The sequence below is a fragment of the Saccopteryx bilineata genome, chromosome 3 (assembly GCF_036850765.1).
Source record: "Saccopteryx bilineata isolate mSacBil1 chromosome 3, mSacBil1_pri_phased_curated, whole genome shotgun sequence".
Classification (NCBI taxonomy): domain Eukaryota; kingdom Metazoa; phylum Chordata; class Mammalia; order Chiroptera; family Emballonuridae; genus Saccopteryx; species Saccopteryx bilineata.
The window spans coordinates 258,974,727-258,992,433 of NC_089492.1; the positions used below are offsets into that span (position 1 = coordinate 258,974,727).

The following is a 17,707-nucleotide window of genomic DNA, read 5'->3' on the forward strand; positions in this document are numbered from 1 at the left end:
GCCTGAAGCAGAGGCCATGGAGCCATCCTCAGTGCCCGGGCCAACTTTGCTCCATTGGAGCCTTGGCTGCGGGAGGGGAAGAGAGAGACAGAGAGGAAGGAGAGGAGGAGGGGTGGAGAAGCAGATGGGCGCTTCTCCTGTGTGCCCTGGCTGGGAATCGAACCCGGGACTCTGCACGCCAGGCCGACGCTCTACCACTGAGCCAACCAGCCAGGGCCTGTTCTGTGGCTTTTATGTGTTGTAATTCATTAAATCCTTGCAAACCCCTTTGAAGTGGTTTCTATTATCCCTGAAAGAGTCACAGAGATGGTAGGCTATTTGCCCCAACTCACCCACTGTTGGGCAAAGGAGTTTGTAAAATATGATTTTTGAGTTTGTTCACTTTTATTGTTAAAAATGGTGCTGCCCACGTGAATGGCACTCCAGGTGAAACTGCTAATTACCTTCCTGCTTGGGAAGGGGCTTTGTTATGCTAATGTGTGCTGGAGGAGGGGTTTTTGTGGGCCCAGGTAGTTTTTTAGAAGGAGGAAGAAGGAGGGGAAGAAGAAGCCAAGATGACAGGGAAAGAGAAAGCAGCCAGTTTGTGCAGAGAGTAGGAAGCCATTTGTGCAGGGTGAGAGCAAAGAGGAGGGAGAAGATGTGCAGATGGGGAACCAGAGGTGACTGAGACAGGGGTGGGGGGGTGGGGGAGGGGGGGCTTTGATTCTAGGAAAACCCAATGTGTCAGTGGCTTTGTGAGCTCTGAATGAGTAGAAGGGAAGTGTTTTCCCTCTATGTGTGTTTTACTCGCCGGCTGGGTGAGAGGGTAGAATAAAGGAATGGCCCACCAGTGTTTGGCTCCACTGTTTCTTTACTGTCTGTCCGAATTCGATGAGAACCTGCACCTGCACGGCCATGATGGCTGCGGCTACTGGCCATACACCCACGTAGTAAGTGGTGGTCAGGTCCCATGATATTTGCTTTTGGCTGCTATATTCCTGTGTATTTCAAACTCAGAATTGGATGCGGATCATACATTTATTCAGCAAACATGAGTTAATGTCCATTATATAAACAAAACTATACTATCAGGGAACTCATTCCTTCATGTATTGACTCACCCAGCCACCCAGCCACCTGCCTACCCCTACCCAGCAGACGCTGAATGTTTTCACTGGGCCATGCAGAGGATGCTGGCGAGTAAGGATATCAAGAGAGGAGAACCATGGCCCCGTCCTGCCAGAGCTTTGCTCTGTGCAGCACTGTGAAAGCCGCCATAGAACCAGGGTGAAGCTACTTGGGGGCACAGTGGTGAGACGGCGCCCCTCTCTAAGCTGTGTTCCAAGGATGGGGAAACCCGCCTCAGGTCACTTTGCTGCCATGGCATCCCTGCGCTTCTGCAGGAGAGTAACAAGCACCAAAGAAAAGCGAGAGAAACCGGTGAAGACGCTACGCTGGGCTCCTGAAGACGCACAGCTGGGCTCCTGTGTGTGAAATGTCCTTGCTGAGCTCTTCTCTCCTCCCTCAACTGTGTGGAGCCAAACACCGTAATTCTACAGTTTCAGTTTGGGGTGGGAGTGTCTCAAACAAATACGGTGGCAAGCTTAGGTAACAGGAATAACTATAGCTCTGTTTTAACCCCAGGAAAATAAATGCAGATCAAGGGTAAGAGTGCAGTTTAGAGATGCGCTGAGCTCCACACTTGCAGGGTGGAGAGACGTCCTAGACAGCAAGCAAGATGGAAGTGAAGCAGGACCCCCCACAAGTTAGCCCAGCCGGCAGGGCGCTGGGAAGGACATTTCAGAAGTAACAATCACTGAGATGACTGAAAAGGGGTGGGGAGCCAGGTGTCATCCCATGAAGAAGGGAACCTGTTGTCACGGTCCCTATTCCCGCCACACTTCCGCAGTAAACACAGGGGCTGTCCCCTGCTTGGGCAGCAGCCCCGCGTTGGAGCGGGGCAGACTCACGGAAGAGTCTGCAATCTCCTTGAGGGTATGGTCGGATCCAACAGCAAAGATAATTTTGGCATCAGGGGAGACGGTTACACAGTTGTAGCTGCAGGTCTTGAGCACACATTCTGTCTCTCTCCTCCCCGTGGACAGATTCCATTCGTACACTGCACCATCTGTGCCGCAGGAAATCAGTTTGCTGTCATCCGCATTCCACGCAATGGAACGAATCTGCGGGGGATGACGACACACCCAGCGAAGAGTACACACGCATACCCACACCTCACATTTTCCAAGAATTCTATTCCTGGCACTCTGAGCAGGTGTGGCCAAAAGATGGGGCTTCCTCCCCCTCTAGCTCTCAGTGTTTGACTATGGTTTCACCCCAGGGAGGGCAGATTGCTGACATTTCTTTTCCCCTCCAGGAGCTCTATTCCAGGCAGGCGTGGCCAAGAGGACCCGGTCTCCCTCCCCCCACCAGTCCCCACTGTTGGTGGAAGCTGTACTTCAATGCAGGAGGCTGAGAATATTGGTGCCCTGATAATACTGGTGCCACGCCATGAGGAGAGAGCAGGAAAAACCAGGGGCTTGTGCCCCTCCGCTCTGCAAGCGCCACTCAGAGTGGGGTTGTCACTCCTGTACAAGTGGAGCAGGGACTCTATCCAGGGGACAGTCAGCCCATAAAATAAGCTCTGCTTGAGGGGACTGACTTACTTGGAGCACATGGTGTGCTTTTGGCTGTGTCTCCAGAGTCGCTTGAAGACCAATCCAACACAGCTCTCAACAACGCTGTGTTTACATAGCACTTTCACTTATGACCTGCTCATTGCTGAGGTCAATGGTCAGGTTTTTGTCTTTGCAGGACCTCTCCTGACATTTAATACCAGCGACCACTTTATCACCTTGGGAACTAGTTCCCCAGCCTCTCTGATACAAGTTCCTGATGCCAGGTTCTCTCTGTTCCTTCATTTGCAGCCTTTCTCTTCTTTTAACAATCCTTTAACTGTTGGTTACCTGTCTCCTGCCCAAGATTCTTCTTAGAGACCACACAAGACCCTGGTGATCTAATCTGTGCCTCTGACTTCTACTTCTACTGCCTAATCGCCTGAATCTGAACTGTCAGCCTGGACTTCTTCCCTGGCCTCCACACTCACATAGCACCCACTTCTTGGACATGTCAAACAGAACATGTCCAAATGGAACTTATCTTTCTTTTCCCTGTCCCTCCTACTACAGCCATGGTTTAGTTCCTAGCGCATCTTTCCCTCACTTCCTAGAGGGTCGCCATCACTCCCACCTTCTTCCCCTGTAGGCCATCCTCAATACTGTGTGCAGAATTACCTTCCTGATCCCAATCCTTCCTTTCTCAAATCCTTTTAGTTGTTTCTCATCACGCATAGACCAACGTCCAGTTCCTTGGCTGGCACACAACACTATGCACAGCCAATTTCTCCAGCTCTTCCTATCACTCCTCAAGTGTGCCCAATGTGCCAGCCACCCAGACCACAACCACCATTCTACTCTATGCTCCCATCCCATCATCTGTAGCACGTCCTTCCGCTTAAAATGCCTTTCTTTTTCAATGCCTTTTTCTCTCCAAATTAATCTGCTGGCTTCTCCTTACCCCTTTCAATCTTTGGCCCCTCTGTTTTCTTCATGCCCCATATTCACTGTGTCTTCAGAAACTGATGGTTTTACCTGCTAAGTATCTTTTGAATTCATCCACTTCTCCCTATCTGTACAACCTCCACATTGGTCCAAAATACTACCTTCTACCGTGTAGACATCAACAATAGACTAATTTCTTTCAATATATTCTTTACTCTGTAGCCACAGTGATCTTTTTGGGGAGGAGGAGAAGAGGGAAAGAAGGGGGAGAAGATGGGGGAGAGAAGCAGATGGTCACTTATCTTGTGTGTGCCCTGACTAGGAATCAAACCTGGGATGTCCATATGCAGGGCAGACATTCTATCCACTGAGCCAACCAGCCAGGGCCCACAGTAATCTTTAACATGCAAATCTAGTCATATCATTCTCTTCCCTAGAAGTCTTCAATGATTTTGAGGAACAAAAGTAAAATATAGTAAAATATAAAAGAATCCTTAAAAGCTTATAAGGTTCCATGTAGTTGGGGCTCTGATAATCTCTCCAATCTCAGCTCACTCCAAGTTTTATCCTGATACCTATGTTCAAGCTCCACAAACATTTCAGTTCCTCTGGCCCCACGGAACCTCCCACCTCGGGGTCTTTGGAGCCCTATCTGCGAGGATTATCCCCACCAGCTCTGTCTGGCTAATTCCTACCCATCCCTTTAGGACCAAGCCTTTGTGAACACCCAAACGCCTTCATTACTTCCTCTCGTAACACTTCATGTTTTTCTTTCATTGAATTTATTGCAACTAGAAATTAAATTTGTCTGTGTGTTTGTTTTATTATCTCTTCCCCCAAGGAGACAACGACCTCCAAAAGGAAAGGAGTCACGTCTCTTTGTTCGCCTGTATCCCACTGGCTGGCATGGTGCTTAGCTCTGTGCCCCCGCACACAGGTCACTCACTCACCTTCCCTGTGTGCCCCTTCAGGTTGGAGATGTTCTCCAGACTCGTGGTGGTAAAAATATGAATCACATTTCCATTGACAGCAGCGAACAGGTGACCTCCATTGCTAAAGGCGCACTATAGGAAAAGAGAGCCAGAGAGCAAGCACGAAAGAAATGAGCGGTCTCGTCGGAGGTTACAGTCAAGAGCTCCTTTTCTCAAAGAGTTCAGGCTGAAGCCATGTGTGGAGGTGGGGGTTGGAGGAAGGTACAGTATACTGAGAACTGGCTGACATTTTCAGACCCTTTCACTATTCCTGTAGCTCTCACTGGCTAAGACGCTGACACTGCCATGTGCAAGAAAGTATGAAGCTGCTTAGAGTTCAACATTCATTGTGTGGGTAGGAGGTTCAGAGTGGGGAAGGGATTCCTGGAGTCATTGTCTTGTTTCTGCAGGTCATCATGGGAGCCGATGGACTATTTATTGCCTGCCTGCTTGTTTTCCCTGGCTTCTCCCAGCCTCCGACCTTGCTGCCCCAGTTGTGACAGATTCTATGGTAACTTTTCTTTTTCAGTGCTTTTGTATTACTCCACCATCCGGGAAAGGATTTATTACAGGTGGGATCTCACATGGCTTTGGGCTCAATGAAATGTTTCGGTGAGAACAAGAGAAAGGCAATAGAGCCATATACTCAATATTCAGTGGGAAAAGAACTTTAATTTAATTAAAAAAATTAAATGTATATATATACTTTTTTAAAGTTTTTTTTTTTTTTTTAGAGTCACTAAAGCTTCCTAAGACACATTTTGGCCCCACCTCCCTAGAGAGTATTAGTTGTTTTTTAACCTCAGCTTTCCAAGAAACTGGACCTTTATCTCCAGCAGTTCTTACCTCTCTGCATCCTCTGACAGAGTATTCTTTGAAAGCACGTATATCATCAATGAGTAGATTCATAAGGCGTAGTTTGTCAGCAAACCCTACTACAATGAAGTGACCAGACGGATGAAGGCTGATTGTATAGGCCTCCTCTTGGTATTCCCTATAGAGTTCCAGAGTGCTGTGAAAAAGACCAATTATTGAATTATAAGTCAGTCCCATGAGCCCTCCCTTATATCTGGTATGTATGTTTATCATAGCATTTGATATACTTTATTGCTTGCAACGATTGCTTCCTCTCTTCTAGATTTTGGTTAGAGGGTCATGTCCAGCAATGAGCATGGCAAGTAGGGGGACTGGTAAGGGGCTGGCTAGTGATGTCCAATGCAGAGCTCCGTGTAGGTTTCCCAGGTCAAAAGTATCACACACTTTCTTTTTCAGTGGTCCCCGCAGCTGTACACAAGAGCAGAAATTACAGTGTGGGACGGCCACTCTAGGCCAGAGATTCTCAGGGAAGCTATGCCAGGAGGAAAAATATCCCTAGGGAGCTGAGGGGGGTTGTGGGCAATGATGAGGAGAAACGATGATGGCGGGCTCTATGAGATCAAAAGCAGATCTCGTTGGAGTGATGGGTTAGGAAAGCCGGAAGGACACAGAAGGTCATGGAAGAAGGTGAGAGACACTGGAGTGTTATCTCTATGTCCCTAGAGTCTAGTACAGTGTCTGGCATGGAGCAAGCATTTAATAATACACAAAGTGATTTTCTAGCCCACGCAAGAGTGAAAAAGGGAAAGTAGGTTGACTGACTTGATTAAAAAAATATTTTTTCCAACTGAAAGCTTCTAACTCATTAAAATTTAAAATTCTCTAAAGCAATTCACATGAAAAATTTAACAACCCAAAAATCCTGCATATTACAGTAGCAAAGCCTTTCATTCCTTACTTTGACTCATAATTCCAGATGCGAACAGATCGATCCGGAGAACAGGTGGCAATGAGGGGTTTGCGGATGCAAGTAGCTAGACCAGTGATGGATGCGGAGTGTAATGGGTACATCAGATACTCAAAGTGGGCAGGCTCCCCCTGGAGAAATCATACACAGTGAGATCCGGCAGAGTAGGCAAAGGACTGGCTGAGCACTTCAGCTCTCATTGCTACCCACGAACGTTCGTTAGCCTGGGTGCACAGAAATCAGGCTGTGAACAGATTGTTTTCTTATTGCACATATTTTCCTAATCCGCTATTATTTTAAAACATTATTTCAATGGCCATCAAATCTTTTATTCCACGAGGATACCAGAATTTAATTTAGCCATTCCTCTTCTGTGGGACATGTCAGAAGTCTCCAATTTTTGTTATTTAGGAATATCTAGACTAAATTTCCTAGCAGGTAAGACTGTGTACCTCTCTGATTACTTCCTTAGACACTGCTGACACTAAGTGTTTTTATTGTAATGTACGTGCCTGGTAGTCAGCTGTTGATTGTCGAGGCATCCACATTAACATATTGCCCGATGCAGGGCACCTTAAAACAGCAAGAGAGGGAATTAGGCTGCCCTCGTCTTTCAAGAAACCCTGGATAACCTAGATAACCAATAGCTTTAGTGACTTCACTCTCTCTTCCCATGCCCTAATTTCTACTCTTAAGCTATTAATTAGGCAATAAAGAATAAACCCGCAAAACACTGAACATCCCACCCTTGGGCCCTACACTAGAGGCAGAGCCCCAGGTCTGGGCTCTCCCTCTCCCTGTGACCTCTCCCTGTGACCTCTCCCTGTGACCTCTCCGTGTGGCCCCTGGGCACGCACGCTGTGTACCCGTCAGGACCTGTCAGAAATAAACCTTGTTTCTCCAAGTTCCCTGATGGTTTTTGCTGAAGTGCATCCTGCAATTGTGATAATATCACAAAGATGAGGTCGGTACAACACTGGTCCCTGTGGGGAAACATGCAGGCCTGGGCCAGGGTCGTGGGCTTTCCTAGCTGATAGCATGAATATCAATGGGCTGAACCAACAGTAGAGTGGAAGGCAGGCAGGGAAACATGGTGTGACTGATTTTAAGAATATTGAGAAGTGTTGCCAAATCTCTCCCCAGGGAGGCCATGTCACTCTACCTCCAGCAGCAGTGAGACTTGGGTGAATGATTTTAAATTAAAATGTATACTATAACACAGCTTGTGCAGGTTCCAGATGTCTGTCATCAGAGGCATTACAGCTGGGACACCTGAATGTGTCGTGATGATTGGGAAATTCAAGGAGTTGTGCATACTCTGGGTCTGTTCGCAAGACAAGGCAAAGGCTAAGATGCAAATTCCTTCAAATTCTGTCCATCCCCCCCCCCCCCCCCGCCAACTTATAATGTATCTACATCACTCCCTCCTTTTCGAGTGGGCAGGCACACTTTCTTCCCATTCTCCTCCACCTGCTATCCCTTCTTTCTCCAGCACCTTCAAACTCCCTGCCTCTGTTAGCACATTCCTATTAGCTTTTTTTGTTCTCTGAAGGATGAGCAAGAACCAATATGGGGAAGAGGGGAGGAAAGAGTGTTCCAGGCAGAGGGGACAGTGTTTGCACAAGCCTTTTGGCAGGAAGGGACCTGCAGAGTCACGGTGATTGGAAAGGCCGGCCCTATTAGGTAGAATGATGGGATGAGGCTGGGGAGGGCGGGCAAGGCCAGACCACGTCCCGGGCTCTGCACCCAAGTTTGGTTCTCAGAGCACAGGGAAGCCATCCTTGTGATGGTGGTGATGGTTCCGGATGGGTATCTTGCAATGACCAGATCTGGGTTTTGAAAAGACCGCTTTAGCAGCTAAATGGAGTATAACTCAGGGGCAGGAAGGCAGAGTGTCTGTGCAGAGAGGCAGAAGATGTTTACAGCCGAGGAGAGAAAATGAAAATGCTGCCCTCCACGGAAGACCCAAGTCCCCTGGCTTGGTTCTCTCCTCCCCTTGCAGACGACCTTCTCAGCGGCCCCACCCACCTGGAGGCAGAGAGTCTCTGTGGAAGAGCTCCCCTCTCCAGGCAGGGCAAGTGAACAAACCGGAGGCTGGCCAGCAAACCAGTCCTCTCTGAGTCTATTGTGAATCAGTTTCCCCAGGTGAAATGATAAAAATAGCTTCTAAATCTGCAGGTTAAAAACATCCTGGGATTCACAGTGACCCTGAATACAGGTGGCCAGAACACCCCTCCCCCAGAGCATCAGCCAAGCAGCACCATCCCTCCACCCCCACCTTCTTAGGGAAATGACCTGTGTCCATCAGCTGCTGAACAGATAAAGATGATGTGCTATGTATACACACAACAGAATACTACTCAGCTACAGAACGGGTGAGATCCTGCCATTTGCCACAACACAGGTGGACCTTGAGGGTACTGTGCTTAGTAAAGTAAGTCAGATGGCCGCCCTCATGGAAAAAGACAAATACCATATGACTTCACGCATACACGGCATGTTGAAAAACAGACAGACAAATAATAAAAACCTCATAGAGGCAGATGACAGATCAGTGGTTGGGGAAGAGTGAGGGAGAAATGGGTAAAGGGAGTCAATTTTATGGTGATGGATAGAAATGACTTTTGGTGCACAATGTAGTATATATAGGTGTTGAATTATAATGTTAGATGCCTGAAATTTATATATGTTAGCTCAAAAAAAGAAAAAAAAGAGGCCGTTTCTTACAATCTCCCACTGAAAATGTGTGGAATGTGATGTCCGCAGAGGTTTAATCCAAAGAGATTTGTTCAGTGTCACAAAGTGACTTTTAAGAATCAGTTTCCTGCCTGACCTGTGGTGGCACAGTGGATAAAGCGATGACCTAGAAGGCCCTGGCCGGTTGTCTCAGTGGTAGAGCGTCGGCCTGGTGTGCGGGAGTCCTGGGTTTGATTCCTGGCCAGAGCACACAGGAGAAGCACCCATCTGCTTCTCCACCCCTCCGCCGTGCCTTCCTCTCTGTCTCTCTCTTCCCCTCCCGCAGCCAAGGCTCCATTGGAGCAAAGTTGGCCCGGGCGCTGAGAATGGCTCTGTGGCCTCTGCCTCAGGCACTAGAATGGCTCTGGATGCAACAGAGCAGCGCCCCAGATGGGCAGAGCATCGCCCCCTGGTGGGCATGCCGGGTGGATCCCGGTCGGGCGCATGCGGGAGTCTGTCTGACTGCCTCCCGTTTCCAACTTCAGAAAAATACAAAAAAAAAAAAAAAAAAAAAAGCGATGACCTAGAATGCTGAGATTGCTGGTCCAAAACTCTGAGCTTGCTCCATCAAGGCATATATGAGAGTTGATGCTTCCTGCTCTTCCCTCCCTTTTTTTTCTCTCTCTCCTTTCTCTAAAATGAATAAAGTTCAAAAACCCATTCAGTATGTAATATTTTCCAAGTACTCTACTAGATAGCATCTTTTTTTAAAAAAACAAACAAACAGAGATATGATTGACATATAACATATTTTTTTGGAGTATGGAACAGAATGATTTGATATATCAGCCTATCAGCTCTTAAATACACCCAGATCTCTCTTATCTTAAAACAGAACATTTCTCTCTTTTCAGCCTCATCTCTATACTTCATGCTACAAGGCCGGTAATTACCCTGGCACCCAGAGCAGACAAAGGTGTCAAGAAAAAAACATCTAAAGCAATTCTGTTATGAATGTAGACGACAACTCCGAAAGAAGCCTTGCTGGGAAAGACACACCTTGCTGATCTCCGTCAGGGACATGGTGATGCTGAAGAGCTGGTTCTTGCTGGTGCTGGCCATCAGGCTCTCCTCAGAGGGGCTGAAGCACAAGCAGAGGATGTCCTGCTTGTCGGACTGACTGGGGTCATTGCCCTGCGGGTCCACAGGAATCTGCCCGAGACGCAAGACAGCGATCAGTCACGTCCCCACATTGTCAGTGGGTCCTTGGGCTTTCAGAGCACTCTCAGATACTCTGAACTTACTGACTCCCAGACCAGCATGGTTCCAGGACCCGCCTTCGAGGTGGAGAAGGGAGGGCTTGAGTAGCCTCTGTTTCTGTGGATTTTGTGTACACTTTTAAGTGGTTAGTGGCTGACTAGTAAGACGATAGCATATGTAAAAATGATCGGTCTGTACATCTCAAGTCGAGATCTCCTCTGAAAACCAGTGTTCCCTGAACTCCACTCACGCCCACTATACTGTGTTCATTTGGGATATGTCGGGTACCCCTGTGCCAATGCCCACCTGCACAGAGTACACCAGTGTGCACTTCAGGGTAACAGAGGGGACAGTGACAGCCCTCCTTCCACATGGGGTGGGTGACAGGGAAGAGAAAAGAGAAGGAGGGGTCGCACAGCTCCTGTCAGCAGTCTGAGAGGGCCTGTAGTTCCCAAGGAGATACTGTAAAATTAGATTTCCTTCTCCCCGTGATTGCTTGTCTTCTATTAGTAAGCAAAGTTCTTGAAAGGTTGGCCTACACATAGGCCAACTTCCTTATCAGCCACTCAGTTCTTAATTCCTTCTAATTTGATAAGTAAATTTTCCTTCCGCTGCATCATTTATAGAAATTGCCCTCATGAACATGAGAACTTTCCTTATCGCTAAAGCCAGACACCCCAGCTCAGTCCTCATGTTCTTGACTTTTTTAGAGTCCATAGCAGTGAAGGCGCACCACCTCCCTGGGGTTCAAGACACTGGGCTCTCGTGTTTCTGCCCCTCTGCCTGGAGTTCTGTCTTCCTACATACCCCTTCACCCTTCTTCACAGAGTCTACTCCCCTGCTCCACAGGACAACGAAGGCTCTGGGAAGCTGTCCCCGACCTGCCCTGGGCTGGGTGGGCACTGATATTCCCTCAGTGTGCCCAGAGCACCTGATAGTTCCCTCTGTTGTCACATTTATCCTGCCATGTAGACTTGGAGCCCACAGATCAAGGTCCTTGTCGGTGTTGTCCTGCTGCTGTCTCCCACAAAACCCAAAGGCATGGAAGTTTTGCTAGATTCAGTCACTCATCTTAAGTCACTCGGCTGATAAGCAGCAGAGCCAAGTCTAACTCATTCAGTGTGGTTAAGCTCATGTCCATGCCCCTGAATGGCCCCCACGGCCTCTCACAGGCAGGGCACTGGTCCTAAGGACACGCTTCTCCACGCAAAAACAGGCTGTCCGCTGATTTACACACACACTCCTCAGGTTGGCATCTGAGATCTTTCACCTGCCTTAGCCCCGTCTTTTCCCTTTGAGTGACTTTAGTCCCTCTCTACTGGGGAACAGAAAGTTCCCAAATACACCATCTGCTCCCCGTCAGCGCTGTCTTTGCTTAATCTGTTCCTTCCATCTGGAATTCCTAACCTGTTTCTTTCTGTCAAATGTTATCCGTCCTCTCCTCAAAGATTACTGTCAAGGCCTCTCCTCAAAGATTACCATCAAACTCCGGGAGCCTTCCTGGTTCTTCCCCAACCAGATACGCTCTGTCCTAAACACTGGGTGTCAGTCGTTTCAGCCGTGCACAGTTACCTGAATGTGCACCAGGTGTGGGTAGTACGCTGGACATTAAGTATCAATATGTATCATAATATCATTTTCCATGGGAACATTTAGCTTCAAAGAGAAAATAAAATTTTCCAAAATTCTCTCCCAGGATTTAAATCCAGATCTCCCCAATTCCCAATTCCAATTCTGTCCAACCCATCCTGGAACTTCCCTTGGGAGAACTGGCTCAAGGCCCCTTTCTGCTTCATGCTACAGCCCCTCTTCTCCTATCAAAGTCCTCGTCAGTGCTCTGACGCTGAAGAACAAGTGTCCGCAGGACCCCACTTCTGTGGCTTCCTCATCTCCTTACCCGGATTTCCCTGCTCTCGTGATAAACATCCTTATCTTCCATCTTCTCATACAGTAGGACTCTCCCTGGCCCCGCAGAACAGGCGAATCCCTTTGAATAGGCTGCAATGGCGAACACCTGGGGCATGGTCAGCTGGCTCTGGCTACTGCTCGTTCTGACCTGTTCATAGGAAGGGACTGGGGAACTGAGCGGTGGAAACTGGATCAAGCTAGAGAAAGAAAAGAGCATGAAAAATTTACAGAGACAATCCCAATGGGGATGAAACCTGCTAGGGGTGAGAAAGAAGGTCTGTCCTTGGGTGTGGGAGAAACCACCCCGTGTTAGCCCTTTTTCCACAGCCAAAATGCTACCCTTTGCCCTAGGAATGCTACACACACTCTAGGAAGACTGGAAGCTTACAGATTTATTTGGTAGTCTCACAACCCTGTGTAGTCACTATTATTATGGTCATCATTCTTCTTCTTTTACTATTATTCTCATTTTGATGTTCAGAAAAAAGTGGCTCAAGGGATTGAGTTTTCTAAAGTAACATAATTAGTAAGTGGAAGAGCTGAGATTTGAATCAAGGTGTCTATTTTTTCCCCTCCTTCCCTCCCTCTCTCCCCTCTCATTCATTCATTCATTCATTCATTCAAATAACATTTATTGGTATTCCACTGTGTTAATAGATCTGTGAAACAATGGTCAATATGATTGATACAACCCTTGCCTTCAGAAGGTTATAGTCTAGGGTGCATGTGATAAGGACAGTTAGGGAGCAGCTGAGTAGGTCAGAAACAGCCAGTCAGCAAGTGGCAAGGATTTTCTGATGACAGTTACAGAGAAGGTGCATGTACCAGAGATGAATAGAGGTTGAGTGCTCCCAGCTGAGATCTGAGGAACGAGCAATAGTATGCCAGGTCCGTGTGTGCGTCTATGGGAGTGGGGTACAATGCGGGGGGGCAGGGGAATGACACATGTCCAAGCCCCAAAACAAGAGCATGCACAAGGTATGCATGGTCAATAAAGGCCAGAGTCAATGCTCTCTAGACCTATAGAAGGGACATGTGCACCAAGTTTAGGAATCTGGGCTTTATTCTTAGAACCTTGAATCCACTGAAGGATTGTGAACACAGCAAACTGGAGGACATGGAGACTTACTAGGAAGCTCTTAGTCAAATTACAAAAGAAAAGATGTCATTGGCACAGGGGATGGTGGACTGAAGGTTACTGAGGAAGAGGGATCTGAAGTAGGCCGTCGTGGTTGAGGGCTCAGGCTCTGGAGTCAAACAGATCTGGGTTTGAATCCTGACCCTACCACTTAACAGTGCTGTCATCTTGGGCGAGCCAGTAAACCTCTTTGAGTCTCAGTTTTCTTGTCTATAAAATGGGCATGATAATAATATGTACTATATAGGTTAAGACTCAAATGAGAATATATATAAACTGCTCAAGGCAGTGCCTGATACGTACAATGGCACAGTCTGATATGTGTGGGAGATCACTGGTTGTGGTAGGGGTAAAACTGACAGCTCCCTCCTGAGCCCACTTTAGCCCATATGCTTCTGTAGATTTATTGATGACATTTTCCTGCACTTCTTTGTTGGTCTTTTGCCTCCTACCGAATTGTAAGATCCTGAAAGACCTGGGTCCTCAGCACCTTGCAAAATGCCTTGCATGCTGCAAAGGCTCAGTAGACATTTATTTAGTTGATTCAGTAAGTTAGGAAGCCATTAGAAAATATATTTTTGAAAATCTATAGTTTTGAAGACTAGTCATATTAAAATGCATATAAAATGAGGTTAGTTATAAAAATAAAAAGAACTGTATCTGGGCTATTGTCATAATTATCAAAGTTGTACTTGAATATTGATGAACACTAGAAAGACAGAAAAAAAATGTAGAGTTGATATTAAAAAAATTTATTGATTGCCTGATTCAGCGGTGGTGCAGTGGATAGAGCATTGGACTGGGATGTGGAGGACCCAGGTTCGAGACCCCGAGGTTGCCAGCTTGAGCGCGGGCTCATCTGGTTTGAGCAAGGCTCACCAGCTTGAGCCCAAAGTTGCTGGCTTGAGCAAGGGGTTACTCGGTCTGCTGTAGCCCCCTGGTCAAGGCATATATGAACAAAGCAATCAATGAACAACTAAGGAGCTGCAACGAAAAATTGATGTTTCTCATCTCTCTCCCTTCCTGTCTGTCTGTCCTTAGTTGTTCTCTGACTCTGTCTCTGCCCCCAAAAATAAATAAATAAAATAAAAATAAAATTATTGATTGATTTTAGAGAGAGAAGAAGGGACAGAGAGAAAGATAGAGACAGAAACATTCATCTGTTCCTGTATGTGCCCTGACCAGGGATCAAACTGGCAACCTCTGCACATTGGAATGATGCTCCAACCAATGGAGCCATCCAGCCAGGGCAAGAGTTGGTTTTTAAGGTAAGGAGATTATGAGTGATTTTTAAAGCATGCTGGGCTTGGTGTAATGCTGTTAGTACCATGCGCATACTTTTATAAGAGCACCAGCCCAGAGAGTTGCCGTTACCTTTCTGATTCCTGGATTACATCCAGATTCTTAGTCTCGCTGGTGGATTCTTTGACCATTATACTTGTCTCCCAGCGTTGATCTCCGGACTCAAAGAGTAAGAGCCTGCCTGTATCAGTGCCAACGACAATCTTGTCATCAGACAGCCAGCTATGGGATAGGTAGTTTTGGGGTTCTCCTCTCTGAAAGTTGGTTTGCTTCAGGGTTCCCTCAGTAAAACGAAGAATCTTAAACATCCCATTTCCAGTGACACAAACCTGTGTGTTATCCTGAGGACTGAAGCTCACCTGTAAAATGTTAAAGTAGAAAAGACAAAAGATTTGTAAAACTAATCTTGATGGAATTATTTCCCCTTTTACTAATTAATATTTATTTCAGGGAGCCCAAATATCCTTGAAACATCACTAAATGGTATAACTTCGATACCACATTTGATAAGAGCACAGATCTATTGTATATCCATTACATTTGTGGGGCCAGTTGTTTTAAACTAGGAAACCTACAAAAGTCATTTTACAAAGGCCCAAAAGCAAAATGAGCAGGTCTTGGCAATGGCCAAACACTGTGCCAACACAGTAGAATGAAGGCTCAGCTGGTAACATACAAACATGAGAGTCTGGCCCTTGCCCTGTCCAGGGGGAAGGAACCAAATATCAGGGACTGCTGTGTGGTCTCCTAGCAACTGAACTTCCTTTATCTATACCCTCATCCCAACACACCGTAAAGGGCAGTGAACCTGTCAGCCCCACTAGATGGTGAGCAACTTGAGGGGCTGTGGCCTTTTCAGCTCTGTATTCCCAGTGCTGGGTTCATAACAGACGTTCAATGAATGTGCATTGCATCTACTGGAGTGAAGGTGCTCTCTGCTCTGAATGGGGATGCTGCACTGTGGCCTGGGGGAAATGATCTTCTGGCTCTACCTGATTCTGTGATCACCAAACAGCCTTCTGACTGCTAACTTCACCTTCCAAGTTCTCTATTACTAGGGAGGAAATCTTAGTAATTCCTGGAAAAACGATGTTGAGTGCTGACTTGCTGGTTCATATACCCACTTCTTGTGAGAATAACCGAGTCTACACCTGAGACACTGATTAGCTAGTATCTCTGAACATGAACAGAACTGAGTTCCTGAACACTTGTAAAACTGAGTTCTAGACTGGATTGACTGCACCAAGATAAAAACTCCTTGAGACCCACGTCGTCCATCTTTTTATAAAAACCGCCCACTTTTGCAGTGCTGGTCAACCTGGTCCCTACCGCCCACTAGTGGGCGTTCCAGCTTTCATGGTGGGTGGTAGCAGAGCAACCAAAGGCGCCGCGATTGGCCCACCATGAAAGCTGGAACGCCCACTAGTGGGCGGTAGGGACCAGGTTGACCAGCACTGCAAAAGTGGGCGGTTTTTATAAAAAGTTTGACGACCCCTGCGTGAACCAGCTTCCTAACAGGTGCTCTTTATTTTGCCTTCAAACCACAATAGAAAACTCTGTTCCCCACATAATTGCAAGTTCATTGACAGCTTCTTAAAGATCTACCACTTCACATTACATCCCTAAAATCTTCCCATTGCCTAGCAATGCTGCTGGAAAGAAGCCAGAACCAGAAAGTGAGAGTGAGTTTGATCAGTTCACCTCTGGGCCTGGCCTAAGACCAGAAAGCAGTTCCTTTTTTTTTTTTTTTTGGTAGGAAGTGAGAGGAGGGGAGATAGTGAGGCAGACTCCTGCATGTGCCCTGAGTGGGATCGGATCCACCCAGCAACCTCATCTTAGGTCAATGCTCAAGTATCAAACTATTTTTAGTGCCTGAGGCTGATGTGCTGGGACCAAACGAGCTATTCTCAGCGCCCAGGGCCATGCTCAAACCAACTGAGCCACTGGCTGCAGGAAGGGAAGAGGGAAAGAAGGGGGAGAGGGAAGGGAAGAGAAGCAGATGGTTGCTTCTCCTGTGTGCTTGGACAAGGAATTGAATGCAGGACGTCCATTTGGTGGGCTGATGATCTGTTCACTGAAACACTTGCCAGGGCTCAGAAAGCAGTTCTAGGTTAGAGTAAAAAAGACAGGCACTGGAGTCAGGGAATCCTAACCCTGCTATTCATTATCTTTGTGATCTTAGGTGAGTAGCTTAACCTCTTGGAGCCTCAGTTCCCTCATCAGTAGAATAGGGACAATAATTATGCACACCATATATGGTTGTTGTAGACTAAACTTAAAAATGAATGTTAAGAAATTAGCACTGCTCCTAAAACATAGAAAGAATTCAATAAATGACAGCTTGTACTATTTTTTATAATTCGCACGCTACTTGTTATACTGGGAGGTACCTGGTAGACAGCATTGTTCTGAGAGTCGGTTTTAATCATGGCCATTACTTTCTGTTTTTCCCACAGCCAATAGACAAGGTTGGATTCTGGAGGTGATGTTTGAGTCAACAGGTATTTGGAGTCTGGAGAAAAAGCTATGCTAGTAAATTTCTGAACCGGGAAATCAAAATTATTAAGGATTTTGCGTTTCCGGCAAGGGATGGATGACAGTTCATAAATGGTGATGACAGGTTTTTCTTGCACCAACTCAGATATAGCAAGGTATCGCCGGTTGGGGCTGATGGACAAGGCCAACATGGCCTGACTCTTGTCTGAGCCTGCAAACAGGTAAGAGGGAATAATAAGGGTAAGTCACCAAGATTCCACACAAATCAGGCCCAGTGGTAGGCACTGCTGATGTAATAGGAGAAAAGTACAGAAACAGGTAGTTGTGAACTGGTGTAACTGTGGTACAACTATGTCTGGGGTAATAGGAAAATGATGAGGATGGGTACCTCCCTGAGGCTGAGGTGAGAGGAGAAGTCGGGGACTGATTCCTGAAGGAGGACAAAGTAGGACAGGGAGGGGGTGGGACCAGTGACAGAAAGAGCAAAGTATGGATGTGCGGAAATGGGATATCGCTGGAGCATGGCATGTGATCCAGGGGTGGCCACGGAAAGGTCTAAAAGGGTGTAATAGGATCAGACCACACAGGCCGTTAAGTCCTGAGTGGGTGGCACTCACTATTCTTTCTCTGCTTT

The 17,707-nt window shown here is 46.9% G+C and overlaps 1 protein-coding gene and 1 long non-coding RNA gene across 5 annotated transcripts in view; one reads left to right on the forward strand and one right to left on the reverse strand.

The window, feature by feature from the left end:
• CFAP57 (cilia and flagella associated protein 57) overlaps positions 1–17,707 on the reverse strand; it is a 57,369-nt gene that overhangs the window by 35,398 nt on the left and 4,264 nt on the right. For 3 of the 4 annotated variants that reach the window (XM_066269452.1, XM_066269453.1, XM_066269451.1), the window contains exons 3-10: positions 16,968–17,284; positions 14,650–14,936; positions 12,127–12,334; positions 10,029–10,181; positions 6,285–6,424; positions 5,357–5,522; positions 4,490–4,603; positions 1,950–2,162 (exon numbers count right to left, since the gene is read on the reverse strand). In XM_066269452.1, coding sequence (XP_066125549.1) covers positions 1,950–2,162; positions 4,490–4,603; positions 5,357–5,522; positions 6,285–6,424; positions 10,029–10,181; positions 12,127–12,334; positions 14,650–14,936; positions 16,968–17,284 — 1,598 coding nt within the window. The remainder of the gene's footprint in view (positions 1–1,949; positions 2,163–4,489; positions 4,604–5,356; positions 5,523–6,284; positions 6,425–10,028; positions 10,182–12,126; positions 12,335–14,649; positions 14,937–16,967; positions 17,285–17,707) is intronic. The other variant, XM_066269454.1, reaches the window with a different exon arrangement.
• Positions 14,414–17,088, forward strand: LOC136331259 (uncharacterized). Its single transcript, XR_010730462.1, has 2 exons — positions 14,414–14,543; positions 17,034–17,088. It is a non-coding gene; the product is annotated as an uncharacterized lncRNA (long non-coding RNA).